This window comes from Parastagonospora nodorum (genome assembly GCF_000146915.1).
Source record: "Parastagonospora nodorum SN15 chromosome Unknown scaffold_4, whole genome shotgun sequence".
Lineage (NCBI taxonomy): Eukaryota > Fungi > Ascomycota > Dothideomycetes > Pleosporales > Phaeosphaeriaceae > Parastagonospora > Parastagonospora nodorum.
In genome coordinates this window covers 518370-536682 of record NW_001884552.1, presented here as the reverse complement: position 1 = coordinate 536682, position 18313 = coordinate 518370, and the positions used below count along the sequence as shown (strand labels likewise).

Here is an 18313-nt window from a genome sequence, read left to right as displayed (position 1 = left end):
TTCGGCGTGCTCTATCGCAGTCACTATGAATGTAGCAATCGGTTGGAGATGACAAGCATATGCCCTCCTGCAAAGTCATAATTAGAGGATTTGAAATTGGCTAATAGCGTAGATCGATACACCATGGTTCATGACATCACGACTGAAGTATACTACATAACATCATGCCTTGCCTCAGACTGACAAACATAAAGTACTACAACAAGACCGCTATTTATCTTACAGCATTTGCGCACCATGTCTTCAAAGCTCGTCGTCGTCACCGGCTCAAACCGAGGCATTGGCCAAGGCATCATCCATCTCCTCGCCAAAACCCAACACGACCCTCCACTAACAATCTACGCAACTTCCCGCTCCGGAACCGATCTCCACATAAAAGCTTCTCACAGCAACCAAGTGCGTTACAGCAAGCTCGATGTCAGCGACAAGGACTCCATTACATCCTTCATCGCCTCGACCGGCCAAGCCATCGACGTCCTCATCAACAACGCAGGCATAAACAACAACAACTCAGAAACACCCGAGCTCGCTGCCCAAACCATTGACGTCAACTACCGCGGCACGAAATCCATGTGTGAGATCTTTCTCGAACAGGGCGGCATGGCGCGCAACAAGGGCTCGCGAATCGTCAACGTATCCAGCACAGCATGCCAATTGAGCAACTGGTCGCCTGCGCTTCAGACACAATTCCGCAGCGTGAAGTCTCTCTCCGACGTCGATGCATTGGCAGATTCATACCTCGCTTCCCTGCCCTCCAAGCAATCCTCTGCGGGCTGGGGCTCGGGGCCAAGATCCTACCAAGTGTCCAAATCACTCGTCAATGCGCTGACTGTTGTGCTCGCGGCGCAGAATCCAGGCGTGTTGGTCAATTGCTGCTGTCCTGGCTGGGTGGATACGGATATGGGCCATCAAGTCGGCACGCCGCCGAAGACGCTGGAAGAAGGCGCGAGGATCCCTGTGCGGTTAGCGATTGGGGAATTAGGCAGTGGAGGAGATCGAGACGGCGGATTAAGCAAAGGGACAGAAGACGTAAGCGGGAAGTATTTCGGTAATGATGGGGTGACTGATAGGGGATGGGGAAGGAGTCGGGAGTGGTAAAAGATCTAAAAGAGTGAATGGTATATTCTTTGGTTTTTAATTAAAATTGGTCGTTTGCGCTACGTAGCCATGATGTGTCATCATCGTCGTGGTTTGTATAAACCTGGTGCATGAAGTCGTGGGTCATGTCTTTTCAAAAGAGTGTGGGGCTGCGTTGGTCGTGGACGTTGTAAGAGGTGGTAAAGAAGCGAAGAATGATGGACTGCATGGCAGTCATCAATGAGAATGTGGCTGACGCAATGAACGTCGTCCGTTCTGGTCGATAAGAATTGAAGAGTGTTGGGCTGCCTAACAGTCATCGATAAGATGGAGAAGGATGCGATGAACGCCGTCCAATCTGGTCGATGAGAAGTGAAGAACGTTCGACTGCTTAGCAATGGAACGTTGGGAGTGCAACGCGCATGCGAGGTCAGATCGAAGGGATCCTCTAGTGGCTAGAGGATCCATCGAAGTGTTCCCCTAGTGGCCGTGGGGAATCTGGTCGCGTACATATTCTGGGTAGGAAGTGTCCGAGATTGGGGCGCAGTGGTGTTGGAACTTGGACAGTCGTCGTGGTCCTCCTGCATGACGAGTGCAGATATGGTTCGCCATTTCCTCAGCAGTCTGAAACCTTGCAGAGCAAGTGGAGCTGCGTTCCGACACATAGCCACAGGTACAATAGCAGCACACGAACTCGGAAGAGTTGCTACGTTGAAAGTCGTAGATATGGATTGCCATTATGTGCTTCCTCAGGGGTGCTGAGCTCTTCCACTGCGATTCGAATATCTCAAACTCCAAATGTGGGCGAGGTGTGTATATGGTGTCGTGGTCATGATTGAGGGCAGGTGTCTCCATCCTAGTATCACGAGTCTCGTCGATCTTCCTCTTCTTCCTTTGGGCCGTGGTGTAGACATGTGTCTCGCGGCCATGGCCCATGTTGCACTTGGGACACATGTATGCTAGTTGCACTGGTACCGTGCGTTCTTGAGCTGGCTCTGACATGACTGACTGGGAAGCCAAAGCCGTGTCCTCTGGGTCCATAGATGTGGCAGAGGACCGACCAGTGTTCGGAGTTTCGTAGGACGAGCGAGCCGTCGAAGCTGAACTTGCTGAACCCCGTTCACGCATTATTGGGTTTGTTGGCTGAGCAAGCTGTAGTGGGATCGGGATGGGAGACTCGGTACGCGGTCTTTCGAGTTCGGCGCGGGTGCGACTGCGTTGATGTGCCTGTTTGCAGGCGTCTGTGACACGCGTCTTTAGCAACATGAAAACTCCCGGGAGATATATGAGACCTACCTGCCGCATTGGTCATGACAGCATAGTCAGCGGCGGGAATGTTGGTGAAAGGCATGCTCGGAGCTTCAGTGCCATGGCGCTGCCCAAATGGTACTGTGGGTTCGTCGGGCCATGAGATAGGAGCATTGTCAACGTCCATTGTAATCAAACCATTACTTGTCGGATATGTATTCGGAGGGAAATTCCAGTCCCAGTGTTAGAAGTTGTCAAAAGTGGTGTCTGAAGTAGGCATTGTTGTCGAAACCCCCTAGAGATCCATGTCTGCTTCTGTATACAGGTGAACCCAGGGATGAGTCTACCTTTTGGTTTGGGCGAAGAATTGACAGAGCTATAGTCTTGCTGTGGGCAGTGACGCTAGAAACGCTGAACAAAAAGAAATGAATGTACTGAAAGCGATAGCTAAATCGACAAGTACCCAAACATTAACGAGAGAAGAGTGAGTTGGGTGATGAGAATGATGCGAAAACGATGACGAAAACGAATGTGGAGGAGCTCATGAGAGTAGTGAGCCCCAAACCTAGCCGTGCCATGATGCTGACAGAGCACTCGCCTTTCATATACTTTTTGAAAACATGACGCTCGGGCTGTATCTGTTATTTCGAAATTTAAGCGGGTTGCGGAGATCGGGTGGCGTAAATCCTTACCAGGATTGGGCCCACGGGGATTTATTGGCGGAGTCAGTCTGATCTGCACCAGCAAACGTGCTGCTCGATATTCGGAATTTTTCAGTCCTGCTAAGAACAAGGTATTGAGCAGTCAAACGTAGTGATGCGCTACTATACTCACCTGTATGTAGTAAACGGACACTGTCGTACCAGATGCCGCTCGTTCTGAATCGGCGTTCCACCCAATCCGTCAATTCCTCTTCTCAACATTTAGAAAGGGACTCTTGGCTGTCGGTACTGTGTCCGCGAACTAACGGGGTCATAGCGGTTTCAAGAGCCGACAAACGTGATGACAGGCATGACACGCTTCCAGAGTGAGCGAACTCGCGTTCAGCTCCACAAATGCCGAGTCCCCTTCATGGCCATCGTCACTGGCGCAATTTTCAGCAAAAATTCAACTGCGGAAATCATCAATTGGGGGACGATGAAGGGCGGCGGCAAGGACACGGCGATAGCGCCATGCATACGCTACCGTAACCTTGAAGTCACCTTATCGATAAATGATGTCATGCCGTGCATCGTGCACATGGGTGCGACAACAGCGCTGACAACAACATCGCCTACGAGAGCTATATCGGCGAGGCAGTTTTTCAGAAGTTTCATTTCTTTCAATTTTATGATATCTTGCGCTCCTGGAATTGTTGAATCCCCAGATTACAACCCCTAGTCTGCTACAAAGCAATGAACAAAATTACCAGCTGCCATCAGGCAACCCGTCTATTACATCCAGTACAACAACAACAAAAAATGCGGAGTGATTGAACGGCCGGTGCACGATCACCTGGGTAGGAAAGAGGGGTCTGCCAACAACCACGACAATTTCCTAAGTTGTCTCGCTGTCGCTGTTTTCCTGACTCGTGGTGACTCGTCGGTATGACCTCCGCTGCTCGTCCATATTTTTAGCTCCTGATATACCCTAGTGATGGTTGAGCGGGTGTACCTGAGTTAGCCTTTATCGTTCGGCCGCATTTGTCGGCCAGCTCGCCCACACCTGGAGCGCGCCGAGCACGATGCTGACCATCGCACTGGCGAGAGCGATGTAAGTGTCGCCATTGGGTCGCCATGGACGTTTGGTGTTCGCCAGAGCTGTACGGTTGGTATTTGCCAGAGCCGCATAGTGAGTTGGTAGAACCATCGTGGGAAGCGAGTGAATGTTTGAGGTGATGTACACTGTAGATGGACTGTTGATGGTTGCATCATGTGCGAAGGCACCATGGCTATATACACGTTTATGATGGCCACAGCAGGAACATTGAGAAACATCACTTTGCAAAAGTTATGGAAGTTTGAAATCTGCTTCTTCATCGAACTCTGAAGACCAAACGGTTTTCTAAATTTGTTCCCAATGTTGATCGTGCTCAATATTTTCACTCATTGTCCCACAAATCTCAATGCCGGGTGGATTTCAAGTCATTTCCTGCGATAAAGAGGTCTACGAAAAAGTAAGGAAAGTCGCGAAAGTTGTGTCACCAAACCCTCAAAACGTTTGCCGACCAACGTACAGATGTCTTTCAGCTTGGGCCTATCAGCTTGCGAAGGGAGAATTTAAGCTTCCAATTGGAGGTCAGATCTTGCGGGTTTGGATCTGGTAAAATTTAAGCTTTTAAATGGTAATATTCAAAACTGCTGGCAGATTTCATTCTGGAGGACCCGGCCGTGCTTCGGTCGTTCTTAGGCCAGCCACCAAATCGTGGCAGGCCTCAACGTCCATTTTCGTACGCAACGATCGCCGCGTTTTGGCATGCATGATATGCATGATCCAAAGCTTCATCTGCTGCTAGCGATTTCGATGTTCACCGTTGGATCTAGATTAATCGTGCTATCACACGGACGAGTCTGTGGCCAAGACGTACGATCTGTGTCAGAAATATCTGCTTTCAGTCAAGTTGAGCCTGGTCTCCCTAAGTATTTTCGCATCTCGTTGGTCATGATTCTGGAGGCCCAGACGTTAGAGAACGAATTTCAATACCACTGTAGCTCGCAAGCTGAGGAAAAGAGTTCACGAGGGGTTTGCTGTTACTTCCGAAGCCGACCGGCGGTAGCGATGCTGCGTACAACTTCTGTCTTCGCTTTCCGCTGTAATTTTGGGGAGTTCGGTGTGAACTAGGGCCGAGCTGCCCGACCTTGGGATGAAGCTTCCAAGGTGGCGGCGTGGGCGTCGGGATCGCCTCCGAAACCCCGGAATTGTGCTGTCACTCAACGGTACCATGCCTACGCTGCAAAATGCTGCGTGCTCAAATTCTATTTCGCTTTCTCGATATTCGTCGCTTTTGACGCGGCCATCCAGATTTCGAGATAACGCCTGAACGACGCAGTGTACATGCCTAAAAATTTCTTAGTGCGATTTGACTCAATAGTGCAGCCATGGCCTTTTTTGATAACATTGGAGCTGGAGAAATCGCGACTCACATCACCGCGGACGCTAATATGATACGGCAGGTTATTTCAGAGAGGGTAAGTATTGAAGTGCAATGCTGATCATATGTTACTACGGTGATGGTAGCGAAGTGCTGGTCAAATAGAAGTAGGATAACAACATACTACTCGATTGATTTGCTCGTTCTTAAACTAGAATAGTTTGCTTTGAGCGAACAGGATTTCCGAAAGCAATTTCCCATCCTTTGTCAAACCTTTCGAATGTCGAGATATCGTTTCGTTCTGACGACTCATTTTCCCATCACTTCAACGTACAGCACACCTCCTGCTCAACCACAAATCGCGTCGCCACCACCCAAGCGGCCACAGAAAGCATTAAACCCGCCTCGGTTCCCCGTATTTTTGCAAGAATTGCGCACAAAGACCATAGCGGGAATATAGTTCAAACTGTAGGTGCCGCCGTTCTCGTCGCAGCAGATCTGGGCCCATGTCCTTCCATTCCACCATCCCTCTCCTCCTGTCGAAGGGTCGCCACAATAGCAGGATTCAGCAAGACCGCCTGTTGCGCTGAGCAAGGTCAAGAAGAGGTTGAGTGCGAATCGCATTGTGTTAGTGATGCGTGATCGATGTAGTTTCGCTATAATACGTTTTAGTAATGAGACCAATAACGATACGAGTGTATGTACCGATTTGAGGCCCTACTAGATGTGCATTGTCAGGGTGGGTATCGTGTAAAGCCCTTCCTTTGGGTCTTGGACAGAATGGCGAGTACATATGTACTCCGCTATTGGACCCTATTTGCACAGATCTGTAGGTCAATCACAACACGAAGGCCTGAGATTGCCTATTTATAGAATGCTGCAGCGAGTGATTCACCCACTCTTTCTCGTAGAAGTCCTCGGTTGATTACCGCAAACGGTATAGCAGGGAGGAATACAACTACATTTAGGCTAGCTCAGACGAAGTCAGAACTAGTACCATTCTACTATAAACAGTATCATGTCGCGAAGCTAACTTATGTCTGGTTCACAAGCAACAGCAAGGAAGGCTGGAAAACTTCATTTCGACATCCTATTGCCGTATACGCAGATAACCTCCTGGGCTACAGATATGTATTGCGCATGTGGTGCAAGATGAGCGGAGAAACCGGTTTAAAGTCCTCCAACTCCGTCCAACCGCATGACCAAACCAATTACTCCCTGATTGTCTCAACAAAACTGTACATGTATTCTAAGCCCCTTCCATCTAATACGTCGAGCTCCATTTCGCACACTTCCCATTACTAACAAACAGCCCCTGATCCACCGGAAACTCCTGCGCCTGGCCCGCCATCAAATCGTACTGTCCAGCCGAGCACTGACCCGACCCAGTACCTATCAACTGGCACCTCCAACCACCCGCCTGAGGATCGTAGTAAGCGGTTCCAGCGCAGAGCGGATTCGCAGCGCAGGATCTACAGCATGCTTCTTTTGATGTGTCGGTGGTGAAGCCAAGGAATGGGAGGGCTGGGTTGGTGTCGTAGTCGTCGATGCCTTTGCCGTTGGCGCCGCCGGCGTAGTTGTTGGAGGCGCAGATGGCGTAGTCGGTGGCTTGGTAGGTGGTGGCTGATATTGTTGTTGTGCCTATTGATGTGACCACCCTGCAACAGGGTTTAGCTGGTACTCGATAAGGACCAATCGTACATGGACTTACGTTGTGTCAGGAGGGATGGTTTGGACTAGCGTTGAGGTAGTGGTTGTTGTTTGAGTGGTCAACGCTGCAGGCTGCCCGGCAGTGACGGTGACGGTGGTAGTTGTCGTTGCGGACAGGGTGGTCGTTGGAGTCGGTGCTGTAGCTGTAGTTGTAGTCTTCGCCGTCTGTTTGCAATCAGTAGAGTCCGCGCAGAATTGAGTTCGTTTGACGGAACGGTCAAGAAAAAAGCTTTATTTCGAGATCGTTTGTGCCCTCCTCATAGCGTGTGTTGGAAGCGTTTGACTTACTGATTGAGTATTAACAATCAGAATACAGGTTGAATTTGCGGCATGAACTTACCTGTTGTGAAAGCTTTGTAGACGATGGTTTCCACAACACCAACGCATGTTACAGAATCCGGGTAATAAGTCTGTGGCTTTGGTTTAAGGAGTCGGGGCTTTAGAACCTGACGAGCTCGGCGATCGAGTGAGCGCCTCCTCTTGGCTACACTGTTTGGAAGAGTACCAAGAGCTCCTGTAAATCCGGCAGGTGCTGGGACTGTAGTCATTGAACGTATGGTGGAGGTTTCGGTAACGGTCGTGCTTGAAGAGACGGTGCTAGTAACTTGCGGCTCCTGGGAAGTCATTGTGGTTTGCACCGTTATGGTTGATGTATACGTGTCTACTTGCTGGGAAAGGGTGGTATACGACGTGGCGGTACTCGTGATTGTAGAGGTATACTTTTGGGCTTCTGGCGTCACTGTCGTTCCTGGCGTAGTAGTGATGGTCAACGGTCTGGTGAACGCGATGCTTCGGATGAGGCTCGTGGTCTTTACGGCACCCTTAGGAGAGACCGATGTCTGATGAGTAAAGCAAAGCTGTTGCGTATTCGATGCAATTGCAACCTGGCTCCATGCGAAGAACGCAACAAGTAATGTGGACGGGTACAACATGATGATTCCAAAGAACAGAAGAAATCGGTCCAAGAAAATGAGTCAGATTTCAACGCAGTCGCAGACGAAAATAACGAATCTTTATAGTTGTCCACCATCACAATCGGTTCGGTGAATTTCACATCTTCAGCTGGTCAAGCCATGGATCTTACCAGAATGGCCATGTGGCGCACTCCAGATGTTCTAGTCACCGCATGCAGCTTTTTTTTGGGCACAATGACTGAATTGAGCTCGAAATCAGGCCAGCCGTGTCTTTGCGAGCTGAATCTAGATTGAAAACGCGGAGCTGAGACTTCTGGGAGCTGGCGTACGCCTTAGAGCATCACTACACAAAAGCGGCTCGGGGGTATTACTTCGAAGCCAGGCCGTAGTAATTCTAGTTGTCCTATAAGGCCAGGAACAATTATGAAATGCCCTAGCTAATTGCCTAATCATCGTAGCAACATTATTGCACAGCTTTTGATGCTGATTCCCCACGCTTTTCAAGAGGTATGTATGCAAAGTCCAGAAATTTTGTGCGCTGTCAAGTGTCTAAAAACACGTCCAAGTACCACCGTCTGGATTAGACTAGCCCATCAATCGAGCCTGGACCCTGTTAGATGAACTAAAGGCTGGCTCTGTGGGGTAACAAGAAAACAGCGCTTCGTCTTCAGCTGTTCCCTGAGCTGTGGCGTCACTAGTTGCATTGCCAGGCAATCTAGACGGCAATCCCGAGACTAGCCTCGGCTTCGAAAATTCGGTAGTTGTATCAGCACCTAGAAATAAGATCATGGGAACAGCTATGCGAATGTTAAGAACGTGTCAGTATGCCAGAGTTATGATGAGTCGTTTCAACACGCATCGGACGGATGTTGACGTGGGTCGAAAAGCCGTCTCTTAGGTGTACTTTCCCTCATCTACAACCCGCACTAAGGCATACTTATGAAGGCCTGTTTGCCAGCCTTGCATTCTAGTCAATTGCGCATGCAGGGCTGCGGGTTGTTTTCCTTTCGGCTCTGATGATTCAGGGCACTAGTCGCTCGGAGAAGGCGGCAGCCCTGGCGGCTAGAGACAGTCTTTACAACTTCGTCAGCGCAGTTCAATTGTTGCGAAGCTATATAGCAAATATTTCATAGACGTAATTTACCGATCTCAGGTGGCAGACTTCCAAGGCAAATCAGATTGTGAGCGCGGAAATTAGATGGTTGCAATGAAGACGTCTACGACCGTTAAAATACATGTCAGATCTTGACCAGATCCTTCGAACTCTATATGGAAGCAATGGGCTTTTCATACGCGTCTGTTCAGACTGATCCTTTTCAATGAGCTTCATCTCTACCTCGATAGACTCACGGTCTAGTGATAAAAGACCTGATAAAAATGTCAGTCAGGGGATACCAGTTAGGCAACTGAGAATAGTAACGCAACGTACCTCATTCCATCCAATTAAACTCTTCACTCATATCAAACGCATCCAACAGTGGCATCTCCTCATGCTGCGAAATATGCTCTTGTATGAAATCCACACATCCCATATGTCCATTTTCTTTCGCAAGCTTCGCTGCTCGCCTGCAGTGATCGTTATCGTAGACGTTGAGCCGTAGGAGGAAGGCGAGCATGTCGGTACGGCAGTGTTCCGCAGCTCCCTCGAGAGGCCACCGCCCTCGAATGGTTGATGGCGGCATCAATGGATTTGCGTTTCGTTTGAGGAGTTCGACTGCGATGTTGCAGTTTCCACTGATGGCTGCGAATTGTAGAGCTGTGCCGCCTCCTCGTTTGGCGGGCAAGCCGTTCACATCCGCACGGTTGTCGAGCAGGAACTGGACGACTTCCAGACAACCTGATTCGGCGGCTGCTTGCAAAGGCGTGCGGAAAAGTCTTCTGATCGCCGGGGCATTTACCTCGGCGCCGTGATCGAGTAAGAGTTTAACCAGACCAACACTTTTAGTCTGAACTGCAGCTAGCACTGCAGTTAGATTGTGGTCGGGATATGCAATGACAACGCTGTTTGGGTCACATCCCGCTTGCAGCAGACGCCTCACTATGATGAAATCGCTCGCGAACTCATCGGCCATCTTGATAGCTGTGCCAAGCGGACTTTCTGTTGAACGACTTCCAGCTACGTCGCTGCAGCAGTGAATATCTAAGGCTTCTGATGCAAGTAGGATATCTAGCATTTTGAGGCTAGACAAGCCAAGCTTGATAGCTTCCCTGATGGCTTGAGTTCCGAGGCTAGGAACTCTTCTCGCTCGCCTCGGGATATGATCCAGAAGAATAACAAGGATATCAGACCGTGAGGGATTCTCTATCGCAACACGGAGGTTGTCTGAGTTGGATGGGTCCGCACCCGAGTCAATCAAGTAGTATATCATTGCAGTATCGCTTTCCCGAATCGCACTGTTGAGAAGTTCAGTGAAGACAGATTTATGTACCATATTGTGGTCCACAAGGAAGGCGAGGAGATCTTTGTCCATAACCCAGTTGCTGCTTCCTTTATTGCCCATGGATATTACTTTGCCTCCTGGAAAGGCACGATGGTAATCTAGAATTATAGATCGATCGCCCCATTCTATGATTTCATGAAGGACACACGACATTCGTGAAGAACCATACGCACCGAAACTGAGCATATCGTCAGGCATGTGTGTGTCGCCAGCATCCAATATCGCGCGTACCATGCTAGCATTTCGTTGTCGTGCTGCAGCGAAAAGTGGCGTTGCTTGTAGATACACATGCTCCTTAACCTGAACGTGAGCACCGGCGTCGAGAAGTGTAGCAAAAATGTCTTCGTGACCACCCTCAATGGAGAGGAGGAGTGCGACGTACATGTCCCTTGGAACTAGTTCAAGCCGGTTCTTGAAAAGCTTTTGTACGTACTGTAAGTCGCCGATTTCAGCTGCTGCGGCGAGCGCAGCCTGAAAGTGTCCCGCAATATTTAGACACCGCAACGTGCCCGCTTCTTCGCAATGATGAGCCCAGTCAGGGTTGCCTGTTCGTATAGCCTCTGCGAATGGCGTTGTTGCAGTCAGGAAATATTCCCCAGGATCATTGATGTGGTTTTCTACAACAATACTTTGTGCAGGGGCGTGGAAATCTGGACGTTTGGCAAGTACCATCTCGAGAATTTCGCTTTTGCCACTATGAAAAGCGGAACTGAGCACCCTACCGAGACTGTTTGTGTGAGGCAGCAGCAGCTGAACCACTCGTACATGACCTCGCTTAGCACTCTGAACAAGTGCCCATTCGACCTTGCCTTCGGGCGTCTGGAGACATTCATTATGGTGAAGACGTTGACATGCTCCTATCGTCTGCTCTGTTGCATCATACGCCTGTTCCTCTTCTAGCGCGAGAGCTATGACGGGTAGCATGCCATCTTGGACAGCACATGTCTCGTGTGATTCCAAGAAGTGAGAGATGAGACACGCAGCCAAAATTGGGCTGCGTACATGTCCGACACCTCGCTCCAGCATACTCAGATCAATTCTGGCACCAGCTCCCAGCAAAATTTCGACCAGAGCCATGATATCAGGCGGAATCGTTTCTCCCGGGATAATCCTGTTGATCAGACAGTTCAGAGGTCCACTTTCTTTCGGATTTGATGCGTATGACTTTTGCACGTCGGCATGTGAATCCAGGAGGACTTTTGTAGTCTTGTAATCTTGCAGTTGTGCCGCGCGCTCCACTGCCGTCAACTTTTGCCCATAGGCTTCGCAAACCAGATCATTGACTTGAAGTAGCTCAGAGTCAAGCAGGTACTTGACTACTTGTGCCTGACGTGCTTCGATGGCGACTTTGAAGAGGTTCTCCGCGAGTGATTTTGCAACGTGGTTCGGACTTGCACCCAGGACTTGCCCAAAGAGCGTATCGGTATTTCCATATCTGGTGAGGAACCTGAGGATGCTCGTGATAGGTACATCGCCTAGACCAGCGAATCCATTCGCAATGGAGAACACCAGGAGTCGAATGAAGTTGGTGTCAAGCATGGCATCCTTCGTGATCAAGTCACTTTCGTGTTCGCTTGCTTCCCCTGGGAGGAGAGAGCAGAAGGATAACAACAGATCTCGTGGTTGTATATTGAGTGGGCTCGCCTTGGGGCCTGGCATGTCGGATAGGGAAAATTCGGCATCTGCGACATCCCTAAGAAACATTTTCGCCGGGGTTGAGACTCCATAGCTCTGCATAGCCGTTATGTGAGGTCTAAGGACTCGCAAGTCGATACCTGGAAGAGCGCTTAGTATTGAGCAGTTATGCGTGAATTAGGAGCATTCAAGACGCAACTATTCAATCGAAAAAGAACGAAGGGCTAAGATGCTTACCTCCGATGGCAACGCTCATCTGGAACTGTTGAAAAGGTAGATCGATGAGAGAGCCTGCATCAAAACCCTGGAAGTTCAAAGAATCCCACGAAAACACCGCCGATGAAAGCCCAGCTAGCATGGACGTATTTTGTATGAGATCATAGGGCCCATTTTGGATGGCCATTTCAGGAAAGTCGAGGGAAGGAAGCTCCTCAATATCAGGTGCGGGCTCGGGCGTAAATCTGGGCATGGGACTCCACATGGGCCAACTAGTGTCTTGTCTATGGCTTGCAAACGTGGATGGAAGTGCAAGAGTAAGACTGCCGATGAGATTTGTTGATACGGGTGCAACTAGATCCAATTGCTGTCCGGTGTAAGTAGCACAGTTACCCTCACTGGCATTTGAAAGGAAATGGCCGGCAGCAGGACTTTGTACAATCGGGGTCGAGAAACCGAACGGCTGTGCAGATGTATTTGGTCGTGACGTTTCGGAATCGTGATGCTCATCTGTGCATACAGACCACGCGCCATTTGCCCCCAGAACTTCGAAGGAAACATGTGTTGGAATCGAACAGGAAGTAATCACTCCTGGAACATTTGCTTCTGAGTCAGCGAAAGAGTCGCATCAAAACATTGCGAAAACGTTATACCCTGGTTATCTTGAAGGCGCAGTTGTTTCCTGGCCCTTTTGATCCTCTCCTCGGGCACGACTTCGCCGAGAAAGCGCAGTTGAATCTTTCTCTCGTGTCGAGCCTCGAGTTCGTCGAATTTATGCAGTATGCCTCGCCACTCATGCTTTTTGAGGTATTTTCGGGCTCCCCATGCTTTCATCTGAGCAACATAATGCTCGTTACTTGGGTAAATGCTTAGTATAGTCACGAGTGATTTCGCAGCCTCTCTCCTACCTTGCAGAGAAGTTGTGCTCCTTCCGCATCCTCTCAATGACGACAGGCCAGGGATATTGGGAGACCAATTTTAGGATGACATCCTTCTGGTGTTCCCACTCCGGTAAGGGCGGTCTGCCATGGGCCTTGCGCGGCATCTTCGTAGAGGACGGTATATGTGATCAATTTCAATGATGAAAGAACTTTTGAGTTCGCCGGTATTATGTAACAAAGAAGATATGCTTTGCATCTATGCCCGCGTTTAAATGGCGACTCAGAGACTTTGATGTAGGATTCGTTTCCAGATTTCGTTCCCAGATTTCGTCCAGATGCTGTTTCCCGTTCCATTTCCAGAATTCGTCGCAGGTGACACAGAAATTACAGGTTTTGTCAGATACAGGGGCTACTGCCGGTCAATATGTCATAAGGCTCTGTTGGCAGGCTGACATGTGTCTGGGCTGCGTACAGCACTGAGCAGTGGATTCAAGTAGGATATCATGCTAGTCCGAAAAAGGCTAGGCCATATTTTGTGTAGAGTTCAGCAACGAGTAAGCTGGAGTGCAAGCTTGATGCTCTTTACGGAATCTGTAAGGATAAAATTCAAGGCGCCACAGTTCCATTCGTATCGATATGGTCGATTCGCGTCATTTGATGCATACAGTGTTTTACAGGTCTATGAGTGTTGTACAGGGTATCGTTGGGCTGGCCAGCAGCATGTGTGGCGCTCTACTCGCTTCGGTCAGGCGTAGGGTTCTTCGATGCTGGTTGCTCGACAAAGCGCTCGTCGCCCTTGGGCTTCGACTCTGAATGGAAATGTGCCGATCGAGGCGTGGAGCTGCCATCGTCCCAGAACTCGACGTCGCCCTCTGCGCTGAGGGATCCCTTTTTGACCAAATTGCCCTTTTCCCGCATGAGGTCTTCGATTGTAACCGACTTGTCTGAGAAAATCTAGGATAGTCAGCTTTGGAAGATACTGTACTGCCTTGTGCCAAACCCACCTTCAGGTGATCACTGATCAGATGCCTATTCTTGCAGTCCGGACACGAGATCAGGATGGTTCCATGATGGTATCCCCTGCTTCGACAAGCGGTGCGATGAGCGTGTCTTGCAAACATTGCATGTAAAGGTCAATTCGTAGGACGGGACTTGTTCGCGATCGAGTCTGGATTCTGGGGCGGTAGTCGATGTCGCGGGCTTTGGTCCGGACGAGGTGGACTCGTAGCGACACGTGGGAACTGCACGAGCGCGTGCCAGAATGGGTGAAGGACGGGTAACGGGTGACGTTCGCAGCGTGTGGAGGAGCCGCTTTGCGGGCGCTGGAATGTGCTGTGACGAAGGGGCTTTGAACGTCTGAGGCGCGGATGCGCGGGCGAATGCGCGCAATAAAGAGTGTGAAGGGCGCATTGTTGTGATGTCGTGCCTGCCGAATGGAGGGATTGCTGTCAGAGGCTAAGCTGGTGAAGTGTGAATGTGAAATTCGCGGCGGAAGCGTAGCGGCGGGCAAAAAGCCATGTTCGCCAAAGGGCCGGGAACATCGTCATGCTGCTTGCGGGCAGGCAGGGTGGACCCCCACCGAACCACATCGCCTAGCTATCGAGTGCAGCCCTTCCTATTGCACGCCACGGCACAGCACAGCACGGCGACAATCACGACCCGCACGCTAAGCCCCGCCTGTTCGCTGCTTACTGCAATTCACGAATCTATTCTTCATCAGTCGCCTGGTTCTGCGGGTACCGCCACCGAGCTCTACTCCGACATAGCTCCGCACTTGCCCGCATTGCACATCTTACGCGCTCTGCCGCCTCCCACCAAACCACAGACTAGGACGAGATGATTGCAGGAAGGGGCCGGCAGCGTATACGACCACCGCGCAGGGTAAGTTGCCCGCTTTCACTTTCACCTTCACTCCCTTCCGCGTCATGCTGCTTCATCATCATGCTGCCCGAGCTACATACACACGCCTCTGGTATCGCTACCAAAATACTATCACTGCAAGCATAGCTGACAATGGCGCGCAAACAGGGTCTGCATGGCGACGAGGTCGACTTCGAGGAGACGTGGGCGCAGATCGAGCTCGCCTTTCGGGAGATCCACACCAAGAATGCCTCAAAGCTATCCTACGAGGAGCTGTATCGCCACGCCTACCGCATCGTGCTGAAGAAGAAAGGCGAGCAGCTCTACAATAAAGTCCACGAATTCGAGCGCGACTGGCTCAGGACCGAAGTGCGCGCACATATCCAGCAGCTCCTTTCGCCCAATCTCCTGGCAGAGGCACAAGGCGCAGGCTCAACGAGCCCCAACGAGCGACGAGTAGCGGGCGAGAAGTTCCTCAATGGGCTGAAGCAAGCATGGGGCGACCACCAGGTCTGCATGAGCATGTTGGCCGATGTGCTGATGTACATGGTAAGATTTTCTGCATGTCGCCACCTAGAATGAGAATACAGCTAACCCGGCCCGGTTGAAGGATCGCGTGTACTGCGCTGACCACAGGCGCATGTCCATCTACAATGCAGCCATGGTTCAGTTTCGCGACGAGATTCTAAACTCCGAGATATCAGCGACCGACGCGCGAGCCGTCCTAGGCCTGCTGAACCACGTTGTCCTCGACCAGATCCAGATGGAACGCGACGGCGATGTCATCGACAAGCAGCTCATCAAGTCATGCGTGTGGGTGTTGGAAGGTCTTCACGCAGACGATACGGGAGCCGAGGAGCAGCGACTATACAACGCCTCTTTCGAGAAGGAGTTTTTGGACACTAGTAGAGTCTTCTACCGGAAAGAGTCGGACCTTCTTCTGAGAGACTCGAATGCAGGAGCATATTGCAAACATACGAGGCGCAGGATATACGAAGAAGAGGAGCGATGCAAGCAGACCCTTTTGGATGTCACTGGTCCCAAGATCCAGAAGGTGGTCGAGGACGAGCTCATCAAGAACCGGATACGTGAGCTGGTGGAGATGGAGAGTGGCGTCCGATTTATGATTGACAACAACAGGCTCGAGGAGCTTCATCTGATCTACGACCTGGACAAGCGGGTCGATGAGAAGAAGACGGAGACTACGCGTGCCATTCAGAAGCGCATTGTGGACATGGGCATCGACATCAACAACGACGCCATAGCCGCATCACAGGCTCCTGTGTCTGTAGCTGCAACTGACCCAGCTGACAAGGGCAAGGGCGCGACCCAAGAGAAATCTCTCAATCAACAAACGGTGGCGGCGATCAAGTGGGTTGAAGACGTGCTCTTGCTCAAAGACAAGTTCGACAAGATATGGGTAGAAGCCTTCGGATCTGATCCACTTTTGCAGCAAGCCATCACGAACAGCTTAAAAGAGTTCATCAACTCATCATCCTTCCCGCGATCGTCCGAGTATATATCGCTGTTTATTGACGAGAACATGAAGAAGGGCATCAAGGGCAAGACGGAGATGGAGATTGACACCGTCTTGGAGAAGGCCATCATACTCCTCCGATACGTCCAAGACAAGGACCTGTTTGAAAGATATTACAAGAAGCATCTCTGCCGACGACTGCTCATGAATAAGTCGATCAGCAACGAAGTCGAGAAGCAGATGATTTCCAAGATGAAGATTGAGCTCGGGAACAACTTCACATTGAAGCTGGAGGCCATGTTTAAGGACATGACCATCTCGGAAGAGCTCACTGCTGGTTTCAAGAAGCACGTCGAAGGTCTCGGCGACAGGGAGCCCAAACGCATCGAACTTGCCATCAATGTGCTCACAAGCATGACATGGCCACTGGAGACAATGGGCGGCGTGGTTGCTGAGGAAGATCAGAGCAGGCCACGGTGCAACTTCCCTGCGGTTGTGGACAAAGTGAAGCGTGGCTTTGAGAAGTACTACAGTCAAAAGCATTCTGGACGACAGCTTACATGGCTCCCCAACATGGGCTCAGCGGACATCAAGGCCGTCTTTCCCAAGGTGGTGCAAAAAGATGGGTCATTCAAGGAGCGTAGACACGACCTCAACGTGTCGACATATGGCATGATCATCCTCCTTCTCTTCAACGACCTACCAGCAGACCAGCACCTCACGTTCGAGGAGATTCAGGCGCAGACGAACATCCCACGCAGCGATCTGATTCGCAACCTACAGTCGCTTGCTGTAGCGCCAAAGACTCGCATCCTAGTCAAGGAGCCCATGTCCAAGGACGTCAAGCCAACCGACCGCTTTTCTTTCAATGAGGGCTTCAACGGCAAGTTCGTTAAGATCAAGGTCGGAGTTGTCAGCAACGGCAACAAGGTCGAGAGCGACCGCGAGCGACGAGAGACTGAGAAGAAGAACGACGATTCGCGACAGTTCTGTATCGAGGCTGCTGTCGTTCGAATCATGAAGTACGTATTATGCTCTCATTCAACTCCATACAAGCTAACCGCGACGCAGGCAACGCAAGGAACTTTCGCATCAGCAGCTCGTCTCGGAAACTCTGGGCCAACTAGCCGGACAGTTCAAGCCCGAAGTCAACATGATCAAGAAGCGCATCGAATCACTTATCGAGCGCGAATACCTCGAGCGCATCGACGGCGCAAAGATTGATTCGTACCGTTACTTGGCATAAAAGCTCTCTCTTCACGTGCATCTCACCAAGCACTTTCCATCCATTTGCATCTCATCTTGGCGTTTTACGGTGGGCATACTTGGCGACACGGTCCCGCAGCGTATGCATAGCATCTAGCATTGGCGTCGATTTTCATTCCACAGGGAGGTCGGAGCAGGGAGTTCTGAGACACGGCGCACACAGAAAGATAAGATCTGTAGCAGTTTCTGGCCCACTTGCGCAGCTTCTAGAGCTGTGCTATACGCAAACATTTACGACGTCTACAAACCAAACAAACAGACGCGTGCAGTGACGTCAGGAAAGGGGCATTTCTCGCTCCAGGCTCGTTGAATTAAACTTTGTCTTGGGTGCTTCTCATCACCATCTAGAAAAGTGCCCGATCGGGGTATGCATGTGAAGGTGTTGGCGCGCGCCATGGGCGTGCGACACCCGGGTGTTTCGAAACGTGGTCGGGCGGAGTGGTTCACGCAGGTCTTAGATGTTTGCGAGAAGATTATCAAGTGCGTGCGTGAACGATAGTCCTGGCATAAGAGTCTGA

At 50.6% G+C, this 18313-nt stretch overlaps 8 protein-coding genes across 8 annotated transcripts; 3 read left to right on the top strand and 5 right to left on the bottom strand.

Annotated features, from left to right (window-relative positions):
- Nucleotides 1-237: 237 nt before the first annotated feature.
- On the top strand, nucleotides 238-1098 carry SNOG_02806 (hypothetical protein; the record flags this gene model as incomplete). Its single annotated transcript, XM_001793349.1, has 1 exon — nucleotides 238-1098. The coding sequence occupies one exon, from the start codon at nucleotides 238-240 to the stop codon at nucleotides 1096-1098; it is 861 nt and encodes a 286-aa protein (XP_001793401.1).
- A 459-nt stretch (nucleotides 1099-1557) lies between these two features.
- Nucleotides 1558-2512, bottom strand: SNOG_02805 (hypothetical protein; the record flags this gene model as incomplete). The annotated part of the gene is made up of 2 exons (XM_001793348.1): nucleotides 1558-2318; nucleotides 2374-2512. The coding sequence occupies 2 exons, from the start codon at nucleotides 2510-2512 to the stop codon at nucleotides 1558-1560; spliced, it is 900 nt and encodes a 299-aa protein (XP_001793400.1).
- A 1478-nt stretch (nucleotides 2513-3990) lies between these two features.
- On the bottom strand, nucleotides 3991-4253 carry SNOG_02804 (hypothetical protein; the record flags this gene model as incomplete). The annotated part of the gene is made up of 2 exons (XM_001793347.1): nucleotides 3991-4124; nucleotides 4208-4253. 2 exons carry the CDS (start codon nucleotides 4251-4253, stop codon nucleotides 3991-3993), a joined length of 180 nt encoding a protein of 59 aa, XP_001793399.1.
- Nucleotides 4254-5402: 1149 nt separating this feature from the next.
- SNOG_02803 (hypothetical protein) lies at nucleotides 5403-5855 on the top strand (the record flags this gene model as incomplete). Its single annotated transcript, XM_001793346.1, has 2 exons — nucleotides 5403-5492; nucleotides 5634-5855. 2 exons carry the CDS (start codon nucleotides 5403-5405, stop codon nucleotides 5853-5855), a joined length of 312 nt encoding a protein of 103 aa, XP_001793398.1.
- An 804-nt stretch (nucleotides 5856-6659) lies between these two features.
- Nucleotides 6660-8037, bottom strand: SNOG_02802 (hypothetical protein; the record flags this gene model as incomplete). Its single annotated transcript, XM_001793345.1, has 3 exons — nucleotides 6660-7018; nucleotides 7446-7594; nucleotides 7826-8037. The coding sequence occupies 3 exons, from the start codon at nucleotides 8035-8037 to the stop codon at nucleotides 6660-6662; spliced, it is 720 nt and encodes a 239-aa protein (XP_001793397.1).
- Nucleotides 8038-9449: 1412 nt separating this feature from the next.
- On the bottom strand, nucleotides 9450-12119 carry SNOG_02801 (hypothetical protein; the record flags this gene model as incomplete). Its single annotated transcript, XM_001793344.1, has 2 exons — nucleotides 9450-10931; nucleotides 11226-12119. 2 exons carry the CDS (start codon nucleotides 12117-12119, stop codon nucleotides 9450-9452), a joined length of 2376 nt encoding a protein of 791 aa, XP_001793396.1.
- A 1805-nt stretch (nucleotides 12120-13924) lies between these two features.
- SNOG_02800 (hypothetical protein) lies at nucleotides 13925-14110 on the bottom strand (the record flags this gene model as incomplete). Its single annotated transcript, XM_001793343.1, has 1 exon — nucleotides 13925-14110. One exon carries the CDS (start codon nucleotides 14108-14110, stop codon nucleotides 13925-13927), a length of 186 nt encoding a protein of 61 aa, XP_001793395.1.
- Nucleotides 14111-15205: 1095 nt separating this feature from the next.
- On the top strand, nucleotides 15206-17775 carry SNOG_02799 (hypothetical protein; the record flags this gene model as incomplete). Its single annotated transcript, XM_001793342.1, has 3 exons — nucleotides 15206-15572; nucleotides 15643-17551; nucleotides 17601-17775. 3 exons carry the CDS (start codon nucleotides 15206-15208, stop codon nucleotides 17773-17775), a joined length of 2451 nt encoding a protein of 816 aa, XP_001793394.1.
- Nucleotides 17776-18313: the final 538 nt, after the last annotated feature.